This window comes from Crocuta crocuta, unplaced genomic scaffold, assembly GCF_008692635.1.
Source record: "Crocuta crocuta isolate KB4526 unplaced genomic scaffold, BGI_CrCroc_1.0 scaffold133, whole genome shotgun sequence".
Taxonomy (NCBI): domain Eukaryota; kingdom Metazoa; phylum Chordata; class Mammalia; order Carnivora; family Hyaenidae; genus Crocuta; species Crocuta crocuta.
Genome location: NW_027529438.1, coordinates 2,732,876 through 2,759,518, shown reverse-complemented (window position 1 = coordinate 2,759,518; position 26,643 = coordinate 2,732,876). Strand labels below are relative to the sequence as shown.

At 47.3% G+C, this 26,643-nt stretch overlaps 1 protein-coding gene across 1 annotated transcript; it reads left to right on the top strand.

Annotated features, from left to right (window-relative positions):
• Positions 1-26,643, top strand: HSD17B7 (hydroxysteroid 17-beta dehydrogenase 7). Its single transcript, XM_077760048.1, has 9 exons — positions 1-70; positions 1,833-2,036; positions 5,014-5,106; positions 6,305-6,419; positions 10,453-10,647; positions 14,496-14,600; positions 15,332-15,388; positions 18,916-19,026; positions 21,620-26,643. The coding sequence occupies exons 1-9, from the start codon at positions 36-38 to the stop codon at positions 21,719-21,721; spliced, it is 1,017 nt and encodes a 338-aa protein (XP_077616174.1). The 5' UTR covers positions 1-35; the 3' UTR covers positions 21,722-26,643.

The following is a 26,643-nucleotide window of genomic DNA, read 5'->3' as shown; positions in this document are numbered from 1 at the left end:
GTTGGCTTCGGGCCCGGGCAGCGAGTTCGGAGACCATGCGGAAAGCGGTGTTGGTCACCGGGGCGAGCAGGTGAGGCGTCCTCGGCGGTCGCGGCGGCGGGTCGGGGGTCTCAGGCAGCTGGAANCCTCGCGCGAGCACCCGCCTCGCTGTTCCCGGGTCCCCGCCGCGCGCGGGGCTCAGCAGCCAGCGCCGGAATTCAACGTGACGGCGGAAAAGCGGCCGGGGGCGTCGCGGGGGCTGCTGTTGACGCCCGGGGCCGGGGCTTTCGCCACGCCGAACCCCGCCTCCTGGACCTGGTCCATCCTGTGTTCCGGGATAGGTTTCAACAGCCGTGAGCAGGAGGACGGGGTGGCGTGTGTCCTTCCATCCAGCACAGAGCTGGACGCCTGCACACACTCTCGCAAAGTCACCTCTTCCTGGAGTCCCGGGAGGAGCGCACACAACCGTCACCGCCCGTGCCTGGGTATTCCGGGGTTGCCGCGTGGACTTGGCCTCCTCTGTTTTCTCATCTGCGCTTACGGATGTGTTGGAGGCCGAAACCAAGCCCGCCGTCCTCCGGCCGGTTGCGGCGGAAGGGAGGAAGGCAGAGGATATGCCAGGTGTCATCTAAAACCGGTCCACTTGCGGTTACCTAGCCGCACCCATATTAGCTAAGCCAGCAGGTCAGGTGTCTGTGAGGCGCCGTGGTCCTCTCCTGGGTGCCCTGACCAGCCGATACCAGGCTTCCTAAGCTGTCCTTTAAACGAGTCAGAGTTTGCTTCTTTTGCATACTTGCGGTGGATGCAATTGGATATTTATCCGCAAGACCTGCTGTACTCAAGTGAGGGGGTGTAAGTGTAAATATATCTGATGCTCCGTTGGCAAAGCCCAGGCTTCCGCCGCTCCCAGCCAGGCTGGACTGAGTACGGTTCCCACCTACTGTGCAGTTCCAAATGCCTTTTCTAAGTAGTGTATCTGGCCTTGACTGGCCCTCTTTCGTGGTGCCCATCTTCTATTTCCTCTTCCTATCTTCTACTTGATCACGTTGAGTTTTTTCTCCTCTATTGGTAATTCGAACTCGTAGTAGTTGAGAGGGGCGTGCCTCCTGCCGGGACACTGAAAGATCCACCCAGACGTTATCGGGAACTGCTCTTGCTCCCGAGAGTGGCCACCCGACCAACAGGGAGGAGAGCCCTTGCCCTTGAGAAACCGAGACAGCAAAGTAAAACATGCACGCGGGTGGGGCGCCTGGGTGGCTTAGTCGGCTAAGTGTCCGACTTTCGCTTAGGTCATGATCTCGCGGTTCCTGGGTTCGGCCCCGCGTCGGGCTCTGTGCTGACTGCCAGCTCGGAGCCTGGAGCCTGTTTCAGTCTGTGACTCCCTCTCTCTCTGACCCTCCCCTGCTCATGCTGTCTCTCTCTCTCTCTCCTAGAAATAAATAAAAAAAAACAAAAAACAAACATGCACGCGGGAAACCACTAATATGATGCTCTTTTCAGCTCTTGCTGGTGATGTCCTGAATCACCTTCATGAGTGTCGTAACAATTGCAGAATGAAAGCTGCTGACAGGTCAATCACTGGGTTCAAAGACCGCTCACATTTGCAGCACAGCTATTTGCGGGTTGCAGCTTCTGCAGAATGAGAGAAACAAACTGGACGGCGTCCGGAGAGAGTGACTGGCCCTAACTGGGGTGGAGGTTTCCTTTCTTTTAAAAGTTTTTGAGTCTTTTCTCCCCGCCTGGGCCCCTCACTGGACCTCACGTTAACACGGTCGGCTTTGTGAGCCGGAGGAAAGTGCCTCCGCGGCACCATTGGAATTAACGCGTGTTCTGTATCTGACTTGACCCCCCAGCGGCGTTGGCCTTGCCCTCTGCAAGCGGCTGCTGGAGGAAGATCATGAGCTGCACCTGTGCCTGGCGTGCAGGAATAGGAGCAAAGCGGAAGCGGTGCGCACGGCCCTGCTGGCCTCTCACCCCCTTGCTGAGGTCAGCATCGTGCAGGTGGATGTCAGTGACGTGCGGTCAGTGCTCCGGGCCGCCGGGGAGCTCAAGCAAAGGTATGCCTCCTGTTGATGGGTTTTCTCTCACACGATTGCACGACACAGCAGCGAATAGAAAACAAAACATAGGGGCACCTGGGTGGCTCGGTCGATTAAGTGTCCTACTGCAGCTCAGGTCATGATCTTACAGTTCGTGAGTTCCAGCCCCGCGTCGGGNAAAAAAAAAAAAAAAAAAAAAAAAAAAAAAAAAAAAAAAAAGACTACGAAAGGGTAGGGAGACCTAGAAAGAAACAGGTGCAGTGTAAGAAGTAGTTATGCAGGGTGATCCGTGGGGGTGTCCCGTGGTATCTCTGCAGCACACCTTCATTCTCAGTCATAATCACAATGATTTCATGGGGATTAACTTACGAGGACACCCTGACGTGTGGTCGGTTGCGTGGACAGTAAGCTAACTCCTTGCTGAATGCAGTTTTTGTGTCTTCCCTCTGTGTAGCGCCTTCACGAAGTAGGTTGGACGGGTGTTGACATTTAACAAGTAAAGAGCCCGAGACACAAATAAGAGTAATGTGACTAAGGAGGTTGTAGGGCTTCAGATTGGTTGGGTGGGGCCCAGAACCGACGTCTACATTCTGTTTCTTCGGAGATGCCCCCTCCCACAGATCCCCCCCCTCCCCACAGATTTGTTCACATCTGGACAGCAATGGGCATATAGCAGGCATTTGAGAAATATTTGGTGTATGAAGGAATAGGGTCCTTGGATATATAACTCCCTAGAAAGTGTGCACAAAATTGTATATAGGTACACAGAGCATTTTTTTTTTTCTGGGCAAGAGGGCATGCTTGCTTTTTTTTTTTTTTTTTTTTTAAACTCTAGGGGGAATTTATGATCTAGAAAGGTCAGGAGCCCTGCACTAGTCCATACAGAGCCCTAGGGATATGCGGAATAAGAGCCTTCGTCCTCAGTTGAGAGGAGCCCATCCTAGTACAGTCGACTTTTGAGATTTTTAAGCTATGGCATTGATAGTATTGACTTTTCTCAATTGCCTTCAAAGCTTTGGGATATTTAGTTATCACAAGCTTAGTAACTTAGTATTTAGTTTGAGATGGAGTGATTTAGCAGAAATCTGAGGCTGCTGAACTGTAAGGTAGAAGCAGCACGAGGCAATACGTGACTGCCGTCAGCATTTTTGGGTGCCTTTGATGTATTTATTTCAATCTCAGAATGGCTCTCGCTGAGCTGAGTGGTATCACCCAAACTTAGGAAATGACAGTTATAGTAATAGTCGCAAATTTGGGGATGTGTGCTGCTGTCCAGAGATCCCTATTGCAATGTCAGGAATCTCTTGGGGTGCCTGGGCGGCTCAGTCGGTTAAGTGTCCGACTCTTGGTTTCAGCTCAGGTCATGATCTCAGGATTCAGGAGTTCGAGCCCCGCTGTCTCTGTCTCTGCCCCTTCCTTGCTCAGGGTCTGTCTCTCTCTCAAAATAAATAAACTTTAAAAAACAAATGAAAAAAGACTCTCCTGCACTTAATGGCCCCAAATGGTTGTCCATGATTGTAGACCTGAAGTAAATTTGAGCAGAAGAGAGCTGGGGACGGCTCCTCCCGTTGACTAACACAGCACCATTCCTGACACCCGGGCTTTGTGGTCATGAGCCTCTCTTCTGTGAGCTACGTGTGGAGGAAAACCAGTGAGAAATCACCGTTCTGTTTTAGCCGGAATAGAGCCCTTAGCCTTCCATCTGGGAATCTTCGAGAGCGGTTAAGTATGCCATTTTCCTGAAGCCAGACCTGAATCTGGCTTTCTGGTGCAGTTTCCACCCTTGGCGAAGCATTTCCTTTCAGTTCCTAGCAAGATGCGTTCATTTTCTTAGATGGAAGTGTACAAAATAGATAACGGAACATCCAACAGTAGATGGGCCCACGTGACTGTGATGCTGACGTGGACGGCCCAGTAGTATCCATGGCAGCCTTTTTTTAATTGTTTTTTTATAATTTAAAAAAATTGGTTTATTTTTGAGAGAGACACAGAGAGCGAGAGGGGAGGGGCAGAGAGAGAGGGAGACACAGAATCCGAAGAGGCTCCAGGCTCTGAGCTGTCAACACAGAGCCTGATGCGGGGCTCGAACTCACAGACCATAAGATCATGACTTGAGCCAAAGTCGGACGCTCAACCGACTGAGCCACCCAGGTTCCCCTCCAAGCCAGTGTTTTAAACAGTAAATTTAGTAATTAGAGTCATTTGGCTGTTAATTACATGCAGACTGATGAAGAAATGTTTGTGTGTGATCTGTGTTGGTGAGCATGGATGTATTGTAAGTTCCCAGCTTTAGCAGCTATGGCCCGTGTTGTCTTGGGCTGTTCACAGGAGGACACGGAGACCGTGTAATGCACAGAAGTCGAGATATTCTGAATATTCATGGTGTCTGTCACTATCACGAGGGCAGGCTCAAGAGGAATACACTACATTAAGTCTTTCATGGGGTTTAAATATGAGAGCTCTCTCTCCACATGCCTTCCCCCCATTCAACTCCTGTAATCTCTTGTATTCTTGTGAGCTCTCGTCATGCTGTGATGCGGAGGAGCTGGCCACAAAGAATGACAGCTTTCCACGTGGTTCTTTTGCATTAGTAGGTGTCTTGGCTTTCAGGTTCCAGCATTAATGGGTCCGATTGGGCGATTACCAATACGATATAAATTTTACCTATCGATGGGAAGATGTGAATCTTAAAAAAAAGGCAAACACCTTCCTAAGACCAGAAGGAGCCGCCTTCTGGTTTAATAGAGGGCGGCCACGTGCAGATCCTAATTGGTAGGACGGAGCTGGGANGAAAACACTGTCAGAAGAAGAAGACTCAAATATTTCCTGTGGCTAAAGAGACACCGTTGAGAAAGAAGTGGTGTGATGTGTGATACCCTCCCTTCAACTTGCCGTGGCCACGTTTTTGGCTCAGAAAGTGTTTTGTGCCCTTCACAGGCTTTCATTGTTCCCGTCGCTCTCGGGATAATGAACAGTTTTGGTGTTTTCCCTGCAGGCTTCAGAGATTAGACTATGTCTATCTGAATGCTGGGATCATGCCCAACCCACAGCTGAACCTCAGAGCACTTTTCTCTGGCCTCTTTTCAAGGTAATGTTCAGTTTCTAGATGAACTGAGTGCAAGGAATCCGTTCCCTTTTGTGCCTGGTTTTGCCCTGGGCAGGTGAAGTTGGGGTCCGGGGGGCGGTGGAGAAGAATCAAGAGGAGGGGTGTTGCGGCCACATCATGAAGGAAGAGTATCCATTTTTTGCGGGAAAGGCTGGAAGTCATGGATCTCAGGGTGTTCTGGGTCTCCAGAACATTCCAAATGGCTAAATGTTTCAGAAAGTCCGTTTCTAGTCTGCCTGGGTGTGTTTAGCAGCAAGGACATTTCAGAATTAGGCAGAGTTGTCAGCGAGATACAGGACCCACGAAGTCGGCTTTGGAAGCACCTCCCAGCTCTGTGACCTGTAGTAAGAACTACACCTTATTGTGTGACCCAGTGTACTTATAAATAGATACTCATACCCTTCCTACGTGCTACTTACTGCATTGCTGCTTCTATTTTACTTCTCTTCCATCACACATGCACGCGCGTGCGTGCACACACCTCCCCCCCACACACTGGTCTTGACCTACTAAATTGATCTCACAGCTAATCACCATGTTAATATGTTCACTGCTTCAAGAATTCCCAGTAAAAAACCAACCTGTGTCGCAGTTAAACATCAGTTGTGCGGGCGGAGACTTTTTCCTCCTTGGTGTGGCTGCTATTTCCCCCAGAGAGGGGCACCTGCACCCTGAGGTGCAAAAAGGTGAAGAGAATTTTAGCAGCAGGTTTTTTTGGGTCAGGTCCCTATTGGTAGTAGGAGCTAGAAGTTCGTAAATTCTTCTCTCCATTGGGAGAAAGGAAGCATTTTTGTATCTTATTTATGTACTCCCAGTGACACAGTCTGAGAAATAGGTATTTTTATTCTTTTTTTATAAAATGTTTACGTATTTTGTGAGAGACAGAGAGTGGGGGAGGGGCAGAGAACGAGGGGGAGAGAGCATCCCAAGCAGGCCCCCACGCTGTCAGCACAGAGCCCGATGCTGCAGGGCTTGAACTCGTGGACCGTGAGCTCATGACTGGAGCCAAGTTGGCTGCTCAACTGATGGAGCCACACAGGTGCCCCAGGTACTTTTATTTCCGAAGCCACAGGATCAAGGAAAATGTAGATTTCGGGCAGGGGAAAGGGCGCAGGGAGTGCTTTTCAGGATCTTCCATTAAAGCTTGTAAAAGTCACACAACTGTTTTCTCCTATTCCAGAAACGTGATTCATATGTTCTCCACAGCTGAAGGGCTGCTGACCCAGGAAGATAAAGTCACTGCCGACGGGCTCCAGGAGGTGTTTGAAACCAACGTCTTCGGCCACTTCATCCTGGTAAGGAGACTTCCGGCTCAGCCGGCTCGCACGAGTGTTGTAATCCTGAAGCCTCTCAGTTCCACTCATGAATTCCTGGCTCCCATTAAATCCTTGAGGATTGAAATCGGCTGATCACTGAACTCTGTGATGACAGTGCTTCCCTAAACCAGTGTAGTGATATATTCATTTTTTCTTCTGCCATCGGCTCTAGAGAATGGAGAGAGAGTGAAAGCAGTACCCAGAGTGTGTGTGTGCGCGCGCATGTGTGCGTGCATGTGCATGTGTGCTTGCGTGTATGTGTGTATGTGTGCGCGCACACGTGCAGGCGTGCATAGAACTATGAGAAAGCGTGCCTGGCCTGTTCTGAATGGTCTTTGGCCCTGCGCTTGGCGTCAGACAGGATGGGGTGGTGGGCGAGCCGTTGCAAAACAGTAATTCATACCCAGGCCTCTAGGATCGTGATCGCTGATCCTACGGCCTCTGCACGGCGTTACGGTGTCAGGCCCGCATGTGACAGCAAGCAAGAGACGTGCGGCTTGCCAGGCTTGTGCAGGGCTCTTGCCTCGGGTAACCCCACCGGACAGCTTTAACGCCTATGTCAAGTTAGGCCCGGCCACGTTGCAGGTTGCCTGTAATTCCTTGGTGTTGGAATTGGAGGGACTCCTTCTGATGCTGGCTTGGCCGGCACGGAACGTGCATTTGACACCTTTTTACTCGCCACCGCTTTTCTCCACCTTGAGCCTAATGTCCCTTCAAACTGGACCTCATTCAGTACCATCCTGTATTTACAATACACGACGATGTGGCCAGATGTTGGGATGTTATGGACCCATTAAAAGACGTGAGATACATGGTTTGTGCTTTGGTGGTACAAGCTTCTAACATTTTATTACACAGGAGGCATGGCAAGCTGTGATACGTGAGGTGTGATCTCATGTGTATGAGGAAACAGTAGAGGAGTATCCTCACGGAGAGTAGATACAGGCGTCTCATGTTTCTAGAATGATACAGAGGAAGCGGGGAGCTCTGGTTGCTTTGAACTCGGGTACCAGCAAGGAGGGAGAGCTTCATGTTTCATTCTGTAACCTTCGGTGCTGTTTATTTAACGCGGTACGGTATTACTCTTTCAATGGCAAAAGTTCGTTAAAATGTAAAGTCAGAATGGGATTGAATTTTTGCTTTTTTTTATACCTTTCCATAGATCAATTATCTAGTATTTCCTGTACCTTAAAAAAAATTTTTTTGACCATATATTTATTATTGAGAGACAGCACAAGCAGGGGAGGGTCAGAGAGAGAGGGAGACACAGAATCCAAAACAGGCTCCAGGCTCTGAGCTGTCAGCACAGAACCCCACGTGGGGCTCAAACTCATGAACCGCAACACCATGACCTGAGCCGATGTCGGACGCTTAACCGACTGAGCCCCTCAGGCGCCCCCTCCTGTATCTTTATATAATACTCGTTCTTTGCCCTCCTCTTGAATTATTAGATTAATTGATAATGATAGAATATAATTATTCCTATTACTACTCTGTTAATTTTTTGATGAATCTAGTTTTAAAAATTTGTTTAGAAGATCAAGTATTTGGGTCATCTGGGTTCGGGGACTGGCAGAGGAGAGTGGTGGCCATGGGCACAGGTGTCCCGGTGACGTGGCCCAGCCTGTGGATCCTTACAAGGTGGGCGTGGCAGCTGGGGATTGGGGACTGAGCTGTTTAGTAAAATAATCAGAAGGCTTAGAATGCTTCCCCCTCTCTTTAAATTAGGTTTAAGAATCTTACCACTTTCTCTGCAGCACAAACTTTGATTCAAGGTTCCAGGTGTAAATGCATTTTATAAATGGATCCATCCCAAGTTTGATTATATGCAACACGACTAAACTTTTTGATCTGTTATAAAGAATAGAGGTAATTTCTGTGAAGTTCCAAGCACAGTGTGATATTACAGCCGAGGAACCAGTGACCTTGATTTAATCTCCTGTTTTTGAGTTTTCCTGATGGCCTTTGATTTATTTGTTCATCACAAATACGGTTGGAGTGCATCTGGAAGCTTCCCTAGGTTTTTCTTCAATAAATTTTTTTTTTGTTTTAGAACAGTTTGATTTACAGAATTCTTGCAAATACAGTACAGAGAGTTTCTGGACACTCCCCACCCCCCACGTTTTCTCTCTTATTAACATCTTTCCTTGATGTAGTACATTTGTCGGGATCTGAGAACTCATATTGATACATTATTATTAGTGGGAGTCCAAACTTTGTTCAGATTTCTTCAGTTCTCTAAGATGCCATCTTGGACACCACAGTCCATTCGGTAGCTGTGTCCTTAGGCTCCCCTTGGTTGTGACAGTTTTTCAGACTGCCCTTGACTTTAATGACCCTGACAGTTTTGAGGATCACTGCTGAGGTATTTTGTAGGCTGCCCTCATCTGGAATTTGTCTGAAGTTTTTCTCCAGGTTAGACTTGAGGAATGTGTTTGTGGGAGGAGGACCACAGAGGTGAAGTACCATTGTCATCACGTAATCTCAAGGGTGTGAACTGTCACCATGACTTATCAGCATTGATGCTCTCTTCGATCGCCTGGCTCAAAGTAGCGTTGGTCAGGTTTCACATTGTCAAGTTCCTCTCTATTTTCTCTCCTTTTCCATATTGTACTCTTTGGAAGAGAGTTGCTGTGTGTAGCTCACACTTAAGAGGTTGTGGTTGACCCCCTGAAGGGTCGATTAGCTACCTAAGTTATTTGGAAGTTTTCTGCAAAAGACATTTGTCTGTTTTCCATTCAATTCTTTATTCAATCATTTCTTTGTTTTGATCTCAAAAAAGCTGAAAAATCATTTATTNTGTGAATATTTCTTTCCAACTTTGAGTTGTAAATACTGTATTTTGTGAACAAAATAGATGTGCTCAAATGATTCAGTTTGGGCCACCGGGAGTTCTCTCTGTTGGATCCTGCGTGTCTTTGATGTAGCCTCATTGTCATGGCTTCCCGTTTATGTTTTGAGCATGTCCCTTCTGGCACGACAAGGTGCTGTGGGCTCATCAGGTGGATTTCCTGCCCCAGCCCCAGAATCAGCCTTTTTCTCTAAGGAGGTCTGGTTCCTCTTACTGGACAGTGGTATTAGAAACCAGGATTCAAGTGCGCGTTGCTATTGACGTATCATAGCTTCTAGGCGAGCAGAGCAGGGGAGAATCCGTGTGTAGTAGCCTACATCTCTGTAAGTATTTATAAGTATTTTTATATGTAACCCTCTGTATCTCTATAGCTAAACATCCGCTCATCTAATGTTGCAGACGAAATGACACAAAGGACAAGACACACACAAAAGACAGAGACACAACTCCGGCCGGAGGAACAATTCTGTTTTTTTTTTTTTTTTTACAAATAGTTTATTGTCAAATTAGTTTCCACATAACACTCAGTGCTCATCCCCACAAGTGTCCTCCTCCATGCCCATCCCCCCCTCCCCCGGAGGAACAATTCTATGCAAGCCCCTCTTGCGGTTTATTTTATACCCGGTAACTGGATACAAACTGAAATCTACAAGATGCATTCCTTTACCAATTAAGGGCAAGTAGCCAAATACATTTCAAGGACAGGGGGGAGCAAAGGGAGGAAGCGACCACAACATGTTTACTAAGAGGCCTGCTCACAATTCCAGCCTCCTCCTTATTTCTAAGGAGGGCATGTTCCCTCGTTTGCGAGTGGACCATGAAACTTGGATATTGTGTGCAGGCCTCCTGGCAGAGCATCCTGTTTGCAGGCATGCTTTGCCCAGGCGGGGAGCCCCGTGTGCAGGCACATCCCCGCGTCCCTAACCACGCTTTCTTGCGGTCACTGTCGGGCTCCCACAATCTAATGTCTCGGACTCATTTCCGCACGGATCATTCTAGCCTCCTCTGGTGTGTGTCTCTAAGAGCTGCCCCAGCAACGACATACCTGTTCGGTTCCAGCATCCGTGTATAGTTGCTTCCCAGCTGTTGCCCTGTACACCTCCAGCAGATTTTGATCCATTTTTCTGTTCCTTTTTTGTTCTGTTTTTAAATCTCATTCAGATTCAGGAGCTGGCCCCTCTCCTCTGTCACAGTGACCGTCCTTCTCAGCTTATCTGGACCTCGTCTCGTAATGCGAGGAAATCAAACTTCTCCCTTGAGGACATCCAGCACCGCAGGGGCCTGGAGCCCTACAGCTCTTCCAAATACGCCCTTGACCTGCTCAGCGTGGCTCTGAACAGGAACTTCAACTCGCAGGTGAGGCCTGTCTCCGTGATGCGGAAATGGCAGGGTGGTCGTTTCTGAGCTACAGTTGATTTCCCAGTAACGTTGGCTTTCTGTTAACGATAGTCGTTGAGAAGACGCGGTAGTGTTTCTTGAGCAGGATTGCCGTGAAGACCAGAGAAGACACAAAGAAGACTGATGTGGTGGTGTGTGCCAAAGCTTTAGGGCAGAGATAAGCAGCTCCTGACCTCAGGTGCGTGGGCATTCATTCACCGCCCCGCAGCTCTTCGGCACCTAGGACTTGCACAACCGAAGGGCACCACGAACAATGCCGGTACTTACTGTGCAGTGCCTGTTGTGTTTCAGGTGCTGTATCCTCTACCTGTGTACGTCATTCAGTGCCCTTTCTGCCCCAGGGAGGTGGGTCTGGAATCCCCATTTTCGTATGAGAACACAAGAGTTTGGAGCAGTCGCAGTGGTCACATGACTAGCTAATGGTAGAGCTCAGAGCTGAGCCTGGGGCTGTGTCACCGTGGGCTGGGATTTTCCCACTGAACCATGCTGTGTCCCTGTATCAGATGTTACAGGATAGCCGGGAGTGACCAAGCCTTCTGCGTGGTGGCCTTTGGTGAGACTCCAGAGCTCTGTCTTTATGCGGACTCTGGGTTTACGGGTGTATCTTTGGAGAAGTCATGCTGGCTCCTTGTGGCCGTCGTGTTCTGGAACTTAACTGCTCTGAATGTCTCTCTTGCTCAGGTCTAAAATCCTCAGTGAAAATCTCCAGGCTTTCCCGTGGCCGTTTCCTTTGTTGGCCTTGACCCTGCTGTTTGAGTGTGGGACTGTGGAGAAATTTAATTCCACTGATATTTACGAAAGCCGTACGATGTTTAGGGCTCGGGGCCAGGCTTAGGGTTTTGGAGAAAGCAGAGATAAAAAGGTAACCAGGAAGCTGTGTGCCCTTGAGGGACCTTCTCTGATGATACATCAGACACGGTCGAAGACTTTTTTTCAACATTCATTTATTTCGGAGAGAGAAAGAGGGAGACAGGATCCGAAGCAGGCTCCACACTGTCAGCACGGAGCCTGATGCGGGGCTCGAACCCACAAACCGAGAGATGGCAACCTGAGCCGAAGTCGGCCGCTTCACCGACTGAGCCACCCAGGCGCCCCTGTAAATGCACAATTTTGTGGCAGCGCATTACATGTCATATGAGGTAGAGTGTCCTAAAATGGTGTTAGAAGCACAGACAGATCCGGGCCTGTCAGATCTATGAAGACACCAGCACAATTACGAGGAGGAATGTGAAGAATGTTTATTTCTCGACCTCATGAGACTGAGGCGTATGTACTTGGCCTTCTGTGATTGTCTAGACCGGGTTTATTCTGGAATAGACGGCTTATCACATGGAACTCTCTCTTCTGTGCTCCGGGTCCTGGAACCATGCCTCTCAGCGAAGAGTCGAAGCTGAGAACGTTCTCCTAGAACAGGATTGGAATCCTTGGGCAAACTGTTGAATCTCCCCGCACCTCAGTTTCCTCCCCTGAAAAATAGGGATGAAAGCAGTGCCTGCTTCACAGATTTATTAGGAGGGTTGACGAGGGGGCTCGTGCGAGGCCGTCGCAGCAGCGGTCTCAGAATGTGTGTGTGCGCACGAGGGCGTGCCTGCCCGCACGCACATGCCTGGCTTGGGGGCGTGTGCAGATGTGTCTGAATGTGATGGTATATGCGGTGTGTGCACCTGCGTAGGCATCCTGTGTGTGTGTGGAAGGCATGTGGTCCATGGATGTGCACCTCTGCCGGCACGGGTCTGTATCGGCCATCGTCGTCTCTGGTATTGTTACTGTTTGAGTTCAATGTGTCGGTCCAGTCGTTAGGCTCCTTCTGAGGTTTCCTTAGATGTTTTAAAAGTTGTCACAACTGCTTATTCTCTGGCAGCTCCCTTCTGGGGACAAGGTTAGAGTGGATTAGCTGCTCTTTTCATAAAACACTCTGGGATTTTACATATGTTTTAAAAGCTTTGGGATTTCACCTTTTACAAGGAAGGGAGATTTAGCTAATGCTGCTGCCATTAAGATCTGTATGATTGGTTTTCAGCCCATGGCTTTTCCTCCTTGGCTTTGATAAAGAAAGAACTCCATCCTTATTTTATTTTTTAAGTTTACTTATTTATTTTTGAGAAGGAAAGAGCATGAGCAGGGGACGGGCAGAGAGAGAGAGAGAGAGAACCCCAAGCAGGCTCTGTACTGTCAGCGTGGAGCCTGATGTGGGGCTCAAACTCACTAACCACAAGATTGTGACCTGAGCCGAAAGCAGGAGTCGGCCACTTACCCGACCTAGCCACGCAGGCGCCCCGACACAATGCCATCCTTTTGGAGGCTCGTCACCTGGAAATGCCGGCCGGTCCGTGCGGGCTTCCTGGTGGAGTTCAGTCATTCATTAGCCACCGCTCACACACGTCTCACAGAGCCACTCAGGTCATCCCGGCTCGTTCCCTGTGGCGTGTGGGGGGACCGTGTTCTCGGACGAGGCTGACTCCTCTGTTGCAACCCTGGGTTTCAGTTCACGGACTTCTTCACTGAGGGCTGATGGTCCCTAACTTCCTCGCTCGCTCCCAGAATAAGAAATCCTCCTTAGCTCTCTCGGGGGAGAAATAGGTTACTTTCTTGGGAAGAGCTTTGGGTCTCTGACAAGTCCAGGCCCTTAACTTTTTCCAGGCGACCTTTGGTGAACCACAGGACCTCCGGGGGCCGGATTGTGTGTGGCAGGTGCCACCAGGCCCCTGCAGCTCTGAATAGAGAAAGAGAAACCTCTAGCTTCTGTTACTCGGGGCACTTTCTGTCCACTGACCAGTTGGTGGTACGCTGGCACTTCCTGTTTTCTTTTAAAAAACAAAAGGTGCCTGGGTGGCCCAGTCGGTTAAGCGTCCGACTTTGGCTCAGGTCATGATCTCACGGTTCGTAGGTTCGAGCCCCATGTCAGGCTCTGTGCTGACAGCCAGCTCAGAGCCTGGAGCCTGTTTCTGATTCTGTGTCTCCCTCTCTCTCTCTGCCCTCCTTCGCTCATGCTCTCTCTCTCTCTCTCTTTCAAAAATAAACATTAAAAAAATAAAAAAATACAATTAAAGTAATAAAAACAGGAGTTAAAATGGTCAGTAGCTACATAAGGTAAAATGTAGTAAAAGTTGAACGAAACAAACTAGTGAAAGTAATCCCAGTGCTCCAAGGCTCAGTCAGGCCCACACAGGGCCCTTCCTGGTAACTGGGTCCTCTTTCTAGGGCAGATCTTTCTCAAATGACAGGTACTGGGCGGCGGAGCTGACGGAGAGCGGGGCAGTGGGAGCGACATCTTTGTGGAGCCCCACCCACCCTCCATTCCCCTCTCGTGAGGCGCTCCTACCTCAAGCGACAGGTGTGCTTCGTATGTGCCTGCGGGGGACAGACAGAAGTGTTTAGGTTACGTACTAGATCCGAAACATCTTGAAGGCAGACACTGTCTTGTATCCATCATCTTTATCTTCAGGATTTATTGCGATCGATAAGCTGGTCTTCGATTCTGCCAACACGTGGCCCTCCTAGAACCAGATCCTGCTTTTCTCTTCCAGCCTCCAGCGTGGTTCTTGTGCTGTGGCTTTCTTGAGAACAGAGACCCTGTCTTAGCCAACTTTTGCATCCTGAGTGCCTCTCTGTAGTGAGTTGTCTGCACAGGATTCTTACGCTGAAATGGCTCGTCCAGCTGGGAGGGTGGCTCGGAGCGCAAACCTTTCGTGCCCTGGCCTGGCCTCCTGGCTCACCTGCGCGTCTCCTGCGTTCATGAGTGTAGACGGGCTGAGTTGGTACGCACGGATTTTGAATCTTACGACCGGCCCTCTCTGTGTTCCCAGGGTCTGTACTCCAGTGTGGTGTGCCCGGGTACAATGGTGACCAACATGACGTGCAGAATCCTTCCTCCCTTCATGTGGACCCTGCTGATGCCAATCATAGGGCTGGTGAGTGCCGTTCACTCCCCTTCCTGCTTTTCTTTCTCTTGGACTTGGGACCAAAGAGGTGCCTTTAAGGGCTGGGAAATGATTTAAGCAATTGAACCAGAAGGTGGCAGACTTACACTTCCTCTGAGGTTTTTAAAGCTCCTTGGTTAAGTAACCTCTACATTTCCCGCTGCGCTCCCCACCCGAGTGGCCCCTTCCCTTTAAGGGAATGAGTCTTTGATCACGCACCGTGGCTGCCACTACTAGGTCAAGGATGGCACAATTTGGGGAAACCTGTTGGTAAAGTGGGTTTCTCGGAGCTGTGTCGTGTGCATTGAACGTTCGCTCAACAAGGGAATGGCTGTGCCTCGTGTGTCCTCGGAGCCACGTTTTTGCCCTTTCGGTTTTGTTTTGCATTTTGAGCCTCTGGTAGGACCTGAGCCCCCCGGTGCACGTTAGAAAATGCTGACTCACGGGAAAGGTTTCTCTCTCGCAGGGCTCTGGGGAAAAGCATCCCTCTGTTGTAGCCGGCCTGGGAAAAGACGAGAAGGAAGTATGCCTCCGTGGTAAATAAAAGCGGTTGGCTCGGAGTGATGGAGATTATATGATATTTCTCTTTTAGACTTTTGATACTTACAAAAATATTCCATGATATGAAATGCAGGTTATCTTGTTTCAACACGTGAATGAATAATGCTTTGGTGACTCTCTTCTGAACCACCACAGAATGACTGTTCTTTTCTTTTCCCCAGCTTCGCTTTTTTGCAAACGCTTTCACCATGACGCCGTACAACGGAACAGAAGCCCTGGTAGGTGCCTAGCGTTGCAGTCGCTCAGCAGGCATAAGTGTACTTATTTACTTATTTTAAATGTTTACTTATCTTTAGGAGAGAAGGAGTGCCAGCGGGGGAGGAGCAGAGAGAGGGGGACAGAGGGCCCGAAGCAGATTCTGTGCTGACAGCAGAGAGCCCGATGTGGGGTGGGGCTCGGGCTCGAACTCACGCACCGTGATGAGATCGTGGCCCGAGCCAAAGTCGGACGCTCAGCCAACTGAGCCACCCAGGTGCCCCATAGCGGATATAAATTTTAGCTCACTGGTAGTAGAAACGATTTCTACAGAAAAGATAAGCTCTGTGAGTAATCAGCACTGCTTTGGACTAAGGGGACCCTAAGGCTGAGTGCAGGGTACGAGGAGTGACGTTTAAGTTTGTATCCGCCATAGCACTGGATTCCGTGGTTGTAGGGACTGTGTCGCCTGCACTCTTGGCCTTCAAGATGACCTTCTCTGTGGAACTGCTGGCCCGGCCACCATCCCCTCTGTGTGCCCTGCAGGGGTCCGCTGCTCTGCTGTGGATCTTCCACAGCCGTGGAACGCCTACCAAGGCACACAGAGAGGATGGTGGCGGGGCCGGCAGTTCCACGGAGAAGGTCATCTTGAAGGCCAAGAGTGCAGGCGACACAGCCCAACTCCATTTCCTTCTATGAAGATGCTTGTTCCTCTGTTTAAGTATTAGGGAATCGAGTTGTTACTATATGAGAAAGCCAGTGCATCTCCTTAAATCACACGTGGCAGCAGGATTCCATGGGCAGATTTTACTCACTACTACAGATTTTACTCATTACTCACTACGCAAGTGATGCCTCTGAAGATTTGTCGCCCCGGGGACTCAAGGGCACCCTCTGCTAATGGGTCAGAATTGTCACACAAGACCAAGCTTATCTGTCCTCGGTCACCGCAGTGCGTGTACTTAGTAGCTTCTTAATCTTGGCTGAATTGAAGTCACCTAAGGAAAACACGAATGGAATTGGTCGCCACTCTCCCGTTGGTAAACATTGCAGAACTAAATGTATTTATTATAGGGACACAGAAGCAAGTGCTTTTAGGCCAGTTCTAATTAGTCCTTAATATACCAAGGCATTAATAATGTGATTACTCATTCCCATCTCAGATACTGAAAACCGGGTGTGGAGGTCAAGTATATACTGAGTGTCGGTGGTGTGAGGCACTTAGAAGGCAAAATCTCCAGTTACTAAGGCACTTAGGGTCATATTTAGAAAAAAAAACGAGCGTAGAAAATAGGCCAGAAAAGAAGGCATTCTGTCATCAGGCGCTAAGTCCTCAGAATAATCAGAATGTAGAAAATACGCAAGTAGATGAGCTGCTCTGTCATCAGGTGGCAGGTCCTCGGAGTAATCGAAGAGGGTCAGTGGGAGCTGGGCTGGTTGAGGCAGACTTTGCTCACTTACCAAGAGGGGCTTGATCTGGGCTCTGAGGATAAGTGGGCTCTGGATAGGACAGCATGACCCATGTCGCAGTTGAAAAAAAAATCTGTCGTGACCCTGCTGTTTTTTCCTAAAATGTGGATGGCTGAGTCAGTATCCCCCTGACTGCCTTCTAGTGATGGGTGTAGATGCTGGTGGATATGCAGGGATGAGGATTTGGGCACAGCGCACGTGCAGTAAGGGTCTCCGACGAGATTCAGCTCCTTACGTGGATCTGAGCCAGCGTGGCCAGAAGCACAGTGGTTGAGGGTGTGGGCTCTGGAACTCTACTGATTCTAGCGATTCTCCTCCGATCCCGAGTCTCCAGTTTCTGGCTGCGAACCCCGGGGCACATGTTCTCATTTGTCTAAGCCTTTCATCGTTATCTGTGAAACAAGAATGACAGGCATAAACAAGAGGAGGCTTCCTGTGAAGGATTTTGTGTGTCTCAGTATTACTGATTTTAAAGGAAACTATCTTAATGAAAACAGTGTAGTTCTGGCGTGGGCATTGACGGGTCACTGTCAATGAGTAGAAGAGAAAGTTCCGGACAGGCCCACAGCCGACAGACATCTAAGTGTATGATCATGATGCCCTTCCAAATTAGTGGCAGAGAGGGGTTATTCCAGAATTTGTGCCAAAAAATAGATTAGGATCTTCATACCTCGCACCTAAATAAAACTCTAGATAAATTCAAAGATTTACACATGAAAGTTAAAATATATAATGACCGGAAGGAAATATGGGAACATTTTTAAATAGTCTAAGAGTGTGGGGGCTTCCTTACTCCCAGGAACTGACGGAACATTTTGATTTACTGAATCAATCCCAATTTTGTGTGACCCAAATCCTCACCATAAATATACCCCAAAGACTAACCACACAAGGTGCAAGAAACGGGTAGTAGCGGGTTAATTTTCTTACCAGTTAAGGAGCTTCAACAAATCCAGAGAAACAACAGCCTATTGTAACAGTGGGCAAAGGGTATGAACAGAGGGTTTTTAAACTGTTTTAATCACACGGAAAGGTGCTCAACTTTACTCACACTAGGAGTCATGCACGTTCAGACTGCAATGAGATGGTTCCGCAGCTCTGATTAGCAGAGATGAGAAAGTTTGGTACTGCACTGACCTGGTAGGGTCGTCAAGAGTGAGCGTCCTCCCAGCCAGCCAGGGGGAGAGCAGACTGACGTAGCCTAGGTCAAGGACTCTTTGGCAGGATCGTCCCAGATAACACATGCGCATCCCCTTGACCCGGAAGTTCCGTCATTGACATTTATCTTACAGACGTGCTCAGACTTAGATCATTCATCGCAGCCTGGTTTGTGCCAGCAAAGACTGGAGACCGCGTTTGTATCCATCCTTTGGGAACTGGTTGTGTACATTACATCTGTGATTGAGTGTGGAAATTTCCATCCATGAAATAGAACACTGCTTCTTTCCAGAAGAATGAGACAGCTCTCTATTTACTGATTTGAAAATCTCTCAAGGGCCTATTGTTCAAGTGAAAAAGGCAAAGTATGGAATAGTATATACATTTGGCTTCCGTTTAAGTAAGAGAAAAGGATTGCTTAATACAAATGGCAAATACATCTTCTTTGGAGGAATATAGAAGATACTAGCTTGCTTCCAGAGCTAGGTGGCTGGACAAGTGTGAAGGTAGGGAGACTTACTTTGTGCCAGGTACATCCCCTGCATGGTGTGCATGTTTATGCCTAGTAAGAACATGAAATAATACATCAGGGACCTGTACTTACCGTGGCCTGAGCTGAGAATCAACTCTGAAAAAAGCTAGTCTCCATGCTGTTAACTTTAATTTGCGATTAAGGAGAGAGATGGCTGAAACACAAGGGATTTTTTGCTTTAAATGAATTTCAAAAGGTACTATTAAGATTGCCCTACTTGCTTCCGTCAGATTACAGCAGTGGTCCCTGAAGACGTTACAGTTAGCTGATGATATTCAAGAGACATTTTAGAGTTTGCTAGGAGCTTGGCAGAGGGCTGATTACACGTCCCCACCCGCCTCGCTCATCTCGGGCAGAAGAAGAGACTCATTGACACCCTCTTCCTTCCAGGTATGGCTTTTCCACCAAAAGCCCGAGTCTCTCAACCCCCTGACCAAATACCTGAGCGCCACCACTGGTTTTGGGAGCAATTACGTCACGAACCANTCCCCTCCCACCCCCGCTCCCCAGCTTCCCTTCCCTGCTTTCTCTGCACTGGTCACTGGCATCACACTGGCCTGTTTTCATTTCCATCCGCTCCCTCCTGCCACCGGGCCTTTGCATGTCCCTTCTGTCTACCTGAATGCCTCTTAAACCCCTCTTCTTTCAACTGATTGGTTTCTGCTTATGCTTGAGACCCCGGCTTGTACCTCAGCCCCCTGTGACCCGGTAGGCCAGTCCCGATGCCTCCGTCGTGGGCTCTCTTGACATCTCATGCCTCTTCTGTGTAGGAATCATTCAGCGTCGGGCTTCTCTGTCGAATATAAGGTCTGTGAGCAGGAGGATTTTACCCCCTTTCTTAGCATGTTGCCTCGCACACCACAGGTGCTCAATACATGTGTCGCAAGTGGGGTGAAATATAAAGCGTCTGAGTGAAGTTAACTCCCCTTTGAGTGTTTAGCTTGAGATAATTACTAGCTTCAATAAATTGCTATTATCAGGAGGCAGGGGATGAACGGTGGGAAAAAACCTGATAACACTATGTATTTTTAGACTCCGTGTCGTCTCCCAGAAAGAAGTCACACATGGAGTTTCATATAAGAAAATGGGAAAATTTATTCCGGACTTCTAAAACAATTTTTGTTGTATTTTTGTCCCTCTAAGCAAGGCTTATTTCAGACTCCCATCTTCCACTGCCTCGTTTGTGTGGGAGGCATTGGCATAAAATAAAATCAGATTGAGGCAAAGCAGTTACCTCAGCGATGTCGCATGCTTGGCAGCGGCCTGGCCTGTGTGAGGAGCGCGAGGCCTCGGGGCTGGGCTCCTGCTTCCCACGGTGTCTGTTTACTAAAAATGAACCTGTGAACCGCCAGTGCTTCCCAAAATTTGTTCTGTGGGATTCTAGTTCCTTGAGAAGATTCGCAAAAAGCAGTTTGAAAAATCCACATTTGAAAAATCCATCAGCCACATTTGAAAAATCCTTCCTATTTTATGCCCCCTTTTCTGAGGCTTCCATGATGCACACTTGCCCAGGGCAGGCTTGGAGGAGAAGTTGCTGCAGTTCGTGTGTGTGTGTGTGTGTGTGTGTGTGTGTGTGTGTGTGTGTGTGAGTATGTCCATCCTGCTGTTTCTGTTTCTTGACTCTATGACTTGTTTTTCCCTTCAAATCTTATGTAACACTTCATGGTATCCTGAAGGACGCATCCTTAGAAATTCTATTGTAAATTAATGAACTTCCCTGTTTTAAAAATTTTTTTTCTTTAACATGTATTCAGTTTTGAGAGATAGAGAGTGAGTGGGGGAGGATCAGAGAGAGAGGGAGACACAGAATCCAAAGCAGGCTCCGGGCTCTCGGCTCAGGGCCCCACATGGGGCTCAAACCCACAAACCGTGAGGTCATGACCTGAGCTGAAGTCGGATGCTTAACCAACCGAGCCGTCTAGATGCTCCAATAAGCGTCCTTTAAAAAAGGCCCATAGAGGGATGATTTGTTTATCAACAGGAAGAACGTGTTTAATTCTGTAAACCAAAATATTTTATTGGCATATCACTGAAATGCATTGAAGAAAGTGTTTTAAACATTGATTAGTTCAGAGGAGTAAGCTTTCTCCTCTGTTCAAAGGTGGGGTTGGATGAGATCGCAAATGCCTCTCCCTGTTCCAATGTGGGAAAATGCGTGACAACATTTATAATGAATGTAAATGTTGTTTCCAAAATGTTAAAAAGTTGTTTTTGATTTTCAGCCTCAGCTTTAGGAACAAAAGAGCCTTTTTTGTTTGTTTGTTTATGAAGTTTAGGCTCTGTGTTGACTTGAAAAGAGATACCACGTTATCTTATAGGGGCTGAAAGCTTGCTTTTATATCTGTTAAAATGGAAGAATGTGAAATACCAGCGGGTTAAACAAGATGGAAGCTTAGATTTCTTGCCCGTAGAAGCAGGTTTGGAGAGAGAGAGTGTTGGGCCCGGAAGGCACCCCCCAAATTGTCAGGCCCCCAGGGTCCTTCGGTCACTGCTCTGTCATCCTTAGGGTGTGACTCTCACTCTTCTGGCTCAAGAGAGCAGCCCAGAAGCAGGGAGAAAGAAAGGGCGGCTCATGCCATTAAAGGAGACCCCTGGGCAGTACCCCATGCTTCCGCTCAGATCTCATTGGCCAAAGCGTGATCGCATGGCGCCCAACATGGTCAGTGGACCCTGGAAATGTGGGCTTTTACCTGGAAGGCAGTGCCCCCAGCTAAAACCGGGGCTCCTTATGAAAGAAGGTGGACATTAGGTAGATGGCAGTTTAATTTCAAAAAACAAAACCTTTTTGATCTTTCTCTTTTGTCCTTACATGGCAGTAGGTTGATGTCTTCTGTTACTGGATACACAGGGGTGAGGGGAGAGAGCAAAACCAGATCTTTCAGCTGCCAGGGCAGCACCGGTAGGTTTGTTGAGCATTGGAGTTTGGTCTTGACGTGTCCTCAGGATCTCGGGGTCGGGAAACCCCAGCCCGGTCCTGCCTGCCCAGTTCCTCTGTTTCCGGTTCTCTGACGTATGTTGGGCGCCTTCCCTTTACGCACACACCATTGGTTTCATTTCCCCTCTCTGGTCATCCCTATCTTTGCTTGTTTTCTAGATGGACCTAGATGAAGACACTGCCGAAAAATTTTACCAAAACTTACTGGAACTGGAAAAGCACGTGAGGGCCACCATTCAACAAAGGAATCATCAGAGCTGACGGCCACCGTCCCCGGAACACCGCCTGCCTTCCGGGTTCCCGTTGAGTTGGGTTGTGTGCATTTGTGGGAAACCATGAACTAGAAGTGGCTCTTTTCCTTCCTCTCAGGATTCTCTCTGAGACTGTGCGTGTGTGCACGTGTGCGTACATGTGAGAAGAAGATGGAGAAGTAAAATGTCCGTTAGGTATTCTCCAGAATGGTGTCACAGCAAAATTGTGCCAGGGCCACCCCACCAAGTGCGTGTTCGTTGGTTCTGCCGACACGCCGTGGGGTGAGGCGTGGGCCCGAGTAGCCATGGCTCAGGCACTCACTGGCCTTCCTGTACGCCCGCTTGAGCAGGAGGAAGTGCTGCGCACTCTTCTGAGTGGTAATCTGAGCTCTCTGCCTTTTCTTATGAACGGTTTCCTTCTGTCTTGTACCTGATTTCTGATTTCTACGTGCTGCTTCTAAAAACCCTGACATTGTTAGAATCCTAACAGTCCTCATCCAGATACCCCTGTAGTTAATCACAGGAACCAAAGTATATGTGTGTTTGGGCCACTTGAATTATTTCTTATATTGAAAGCGTTCCTAATGACGTTGAGGTGGCCTGGGTCAATACTGGGCCTGACCTTTAACACCATTTGCACATTTGCTCAGTACCGACCACCCTGTGTCCACGATTATATTTTAATGTATGCGGACTTGCAGCAAAACAGGATGTACTCACATTGTCTCAGGCAGATTTTCCAACTGAATAGTTGCTGGGGGGCTCTCTGCTGGCAGCAGCAGCGGTCAGAGGTGGTTAAGACTCAGGTTTGCGTGATCTGAAGAGAAATGCTATAAAATGCCTAGATGTTCTTATCCTAAATACAGCCAACACCGTACCTGGATTATAATAAAGCGACCAAAGTGTTGAATCACTTAATAAAAACGAAACATTTTATAGAAATGCCATTTCTAAACATTTGAAGTATGACTTTTGGATATGGATTCTCTAAGGTGGTTGCGAGAGATATTTTTGATGACGTTCAACAGTCTGTACGTGAAGATGAGGGCTGATTGGTTCTGCACCGTCCCCACCATCTTTGAGGTTGGAGAGTGGAGACAGGCCAGGCTGAACTCTCACAGCCACTCCCACTGCAAGTTTGCAAGAAGCACTTTATTGTGGGTCTCAGGCTCCACATCAGGAAAGTGGAGTAATTATCTTTCTGCTTCCTCTATTCACGGGTGTGGAGGGAACTTAAATGCAATGATACATTTGAATGAATAAAGAGTATTTTTTTTTGAGAATGATGACAATGCAGGGTTTTTTAAAGTTTTTTTTTAATGTTTATTTTTAAGAGAGAGAGAGACAGATTGAAAGTGGGAGAGGAGCAGAGAGAGAAGGAGACACAGAATCCGAAGCAGACTCCAAGCTCTGAGCTGTCAGCCCAGAATCTGATGTGTGGCTGGAACTCACAAACCGCGAGATCACGACCCAAGCCAAAGTCAGACGCTTAACCAACTGAGCCACCCAGGTGCCCCAGTACAGTTTTTTTTTAAATGTTTATTTTGAGAGAGAGAATGCAAGCAGAGAGAAGCAGAGAGAGAATCCCAAGCAGGCTCTGTGTTCAGTGTGGAGCCCAACACGGGGCTCAAAACTCACAAACTGTGATCGTGATCTGAGCTAAAATCAAGAGTCGAGCACTCAACTGACTGAGCCACCCAGCACCCCAACCATACAGTTTAAAATATTTTTTTTAACGTTTATTATTGAGAGACAGAGACAGAGCACGAGCAGCGGAGGGGCAGAGAGAGAGGGAGACACAGAATCTGAAGCAGGCTCCAGGCTCCGAGCTATCACCACAGAGACCAACGTGGGGCTCAAACCCACAAACCACAAGAACATGATCCGAGCTGAAGTCGGACGCTCAACCGAGACACCCAGGCGCCCCAACCATACAGTTGTTATTAGAGATGGACAGGCCAGAACGTTCTGGTTAAAATGGTGTGGTGTAAGGTGCAGAGTGACCATGTCCCATCTGATTGAGAATTGGTTCAGTTTTCTGAATGTTGGACCTTCACTCAAGAGGCAGCATCTGGACCAACAAGGTGCCAGGGAATGAGCGAGGATTCTGGGGCTGGGTGGACACTGGATCAAATTCAGGGTCAGTCATTAACTAACTGGATGACTTAGGGTCAATCACTTCCATTTATACCTTGATTTAATTATAAAAAATATTGCTACCAGTGCTGGCCTCTAAGGATTGTGAAACTATATCCTAGTAGATGCACAGTCAGCACAAACTATTATTTATTTCTGTTCTCCAGGAAGGGCCCCAAAGGAGACTTGAAACATGAATGAAATCCTGGTATTGTGCCATTTATGACGCATCAGGGAGGTTGGTGCTCTATGTATTTTCTGAGCCATTTTATCAAATTTCTTTGAAATGGAGAACAAATCACAGCTCCCCTTGCCCCCACCAAGTACATGCCCCAAGTATGTATACTCAGCAATTGGTTCTTGTCATTAAATTGTTCTGGATTTCATTGCTTTTGTATCTGAACATGGCTACTAGATTGAAGATTCAACTAGTAGGAAGTTGGGCTCTAGGAGATGCCTCAGTTTTCTCTTATAAATGGCCAATCAGGTTTCTTTGGACTGGTGCATTTATTCCAATTTCCGTGATGAGTTCAGTATGAGTCATTCATTCATTGCACAGGTATGTATCGGGCGCAGGCTCTGTCCCAGGTCTTGCTGGGTTGTGAGCATGTTGAGTGAGCATGTGGGTGATAGAATGGGGCACTCCAAAATGCATTTAACAGGTGTTGCAGAAGGAGGGAATTGAGAAATGAGAAAGAGGCAATATTTGAAGAGAGAAAAGCTCAGCATTTGTCAGAATAGGTGGCAGCCATGATCATGGGGAGATTGAGAAGAAATGACAAGTCTCAAACCCAGACAAACTTAGACACAGTGAAACTGCAGAGAACCTGAGAAGCGGACTTGCCAATCAGAGAAAAGATTACTAATGAGAGTTCATGAGACTGACAGCAGATTTCTTCCAGTGTTACCATTGAGAAGATAGGAAAATAGTAAGCGCCGAGTGAAGTTAAACCCATCTGAACTATAACTTCAGAGTGAGCTGAAATATTTTGAGTTGAACGTTGTGAGTTATCTCTGACACTTCATGAGAGCCTTTACCTCTACCATTCCTTTTTTGGAAAAGATTCCTAGAAGGTTGTATTTGAAGAAGAAAATTGAATCCCGCAAGGGAGAAGTGAGCTGCAAAAAGGAAGAATGAGTGAAGATATTTGCAAACATGCAGATAAAACCTTAAACACTGACATTATCAAACAATAATAAAAATGGCTAGTTTCAGAAGGAAAGAAGGCAAGCAAGCAAGATGCAAGCTGAAAGAGTTGATTACAGATATTCAAGATACCATTCAGAAGAAAGAGGTTGTGGTTTACTTTAGATCTTGTTTCCAAGATCATCTTATAAAGCCAGCATGACACCTTTACTAGAACCAGACAAGCATAATACTTTAAAGGAGAATTGGAGGCTGAATTCATCTAATATAGATACAAAGATGTTGTAATTGAATATAGGAATATATTAATAAAACTAAACATGACCAAGTTGTATTTATACTAGGAACACAGGATAGCTCAGCACCAGAAGAGTTAATGATATAATTCATGATGTTAAAAGAATGAGGAGGAAAAGTAATACCCTTCTCTCAGCAGATGCAGAAATAGATTTAATAAAATTCAACACTGATGTGTAATAAAAACATCTGAAGTGGTCAGTAATAGAAGGGAACTTCTATAGCCAGACATAGCTAGCAAATACCCATAATATCACATTCAATGAAATAATTGAGAGCATTTTTTAAAAGACAGGAGCAAAGTACCTATGTCTACTCTCCCCATTTCTTTTCAACATCGTACTGGAAGTTTGAGCCAGAGGATAAATAACAAGACAGAAATAACCTGTAAGGATCAGAAAGCAAGAAGTCAACAGCTACTCTTTGCAGATGACCTAGAAATCAAAAGGATCAACAAAAGGGAGATACAAATTAATTTTTTAAAAAAGTCATTTGCATTCCCGCCAATCAGAAAGAAACCGTTTCCTGCCAGTCAGAAAGAAACAGTTATGTGACCTTTAACAAGAGAGTAGATAGTTAGACAAGAGTAGATAGTTAGATAAAATTCTGGAGAGCAATTTACAACTAATGACCTGGAGATCTCTGTGACAATAGGGATACATCTACAAGTATGTAATATTGAATAAAGACAAACTTCAGAAGGATGTGTACGGTTTGGTTCCACTCATAGTTTAGGAATACATTCATATGTAGAAAGTGAAAGTTACACCCAGTTAAGGATACTTGTTACTTTTTAAGGGAAAACAGTGAATGAGCAGCATGGGTTTTGCATCGGTATCTGTATGTTTCCTAGGTATCTGTATGTTTCCTAAGCTGCATTGTGTGCACATGTATACAATTCAAGGTTGTGTGTTGTGTGTGCTCCTCTCCTGCAGTTGTTTCCTTGTGGTTGTGGGAGGGAAGGAGGTAATTAGGGTTCTTAGTCCGTGTGTTTCGCTTCTCATTTTGTTTCCTGCCCTGGTTCTCAGTGGGCTTCTTTCGGAGCTCCTCATCTGAAATCTCACCATGCCTGTCAAGTTTCCTCATCTTCCCTTTCTTTCTTCTTTACCACTCAGTACTATCGATCTTACGTATTTTATGTATTTGTCTTGTTTGTGCCTTTGACCCCATCAAAGTATAAGCTCCGGGACGGTTGGGACATTGGGGGACTTTTTGTTCCTATTCATTGTTGTATCCCCAGCACTAAATCAGTGCCTGGCACATAGTAGGCTCTTGATAAACACTTGTTGCATAAATAAATATATAAACAATTGATTAAACATGTATTTCAATAAAAATATCCTGCTCCTTGA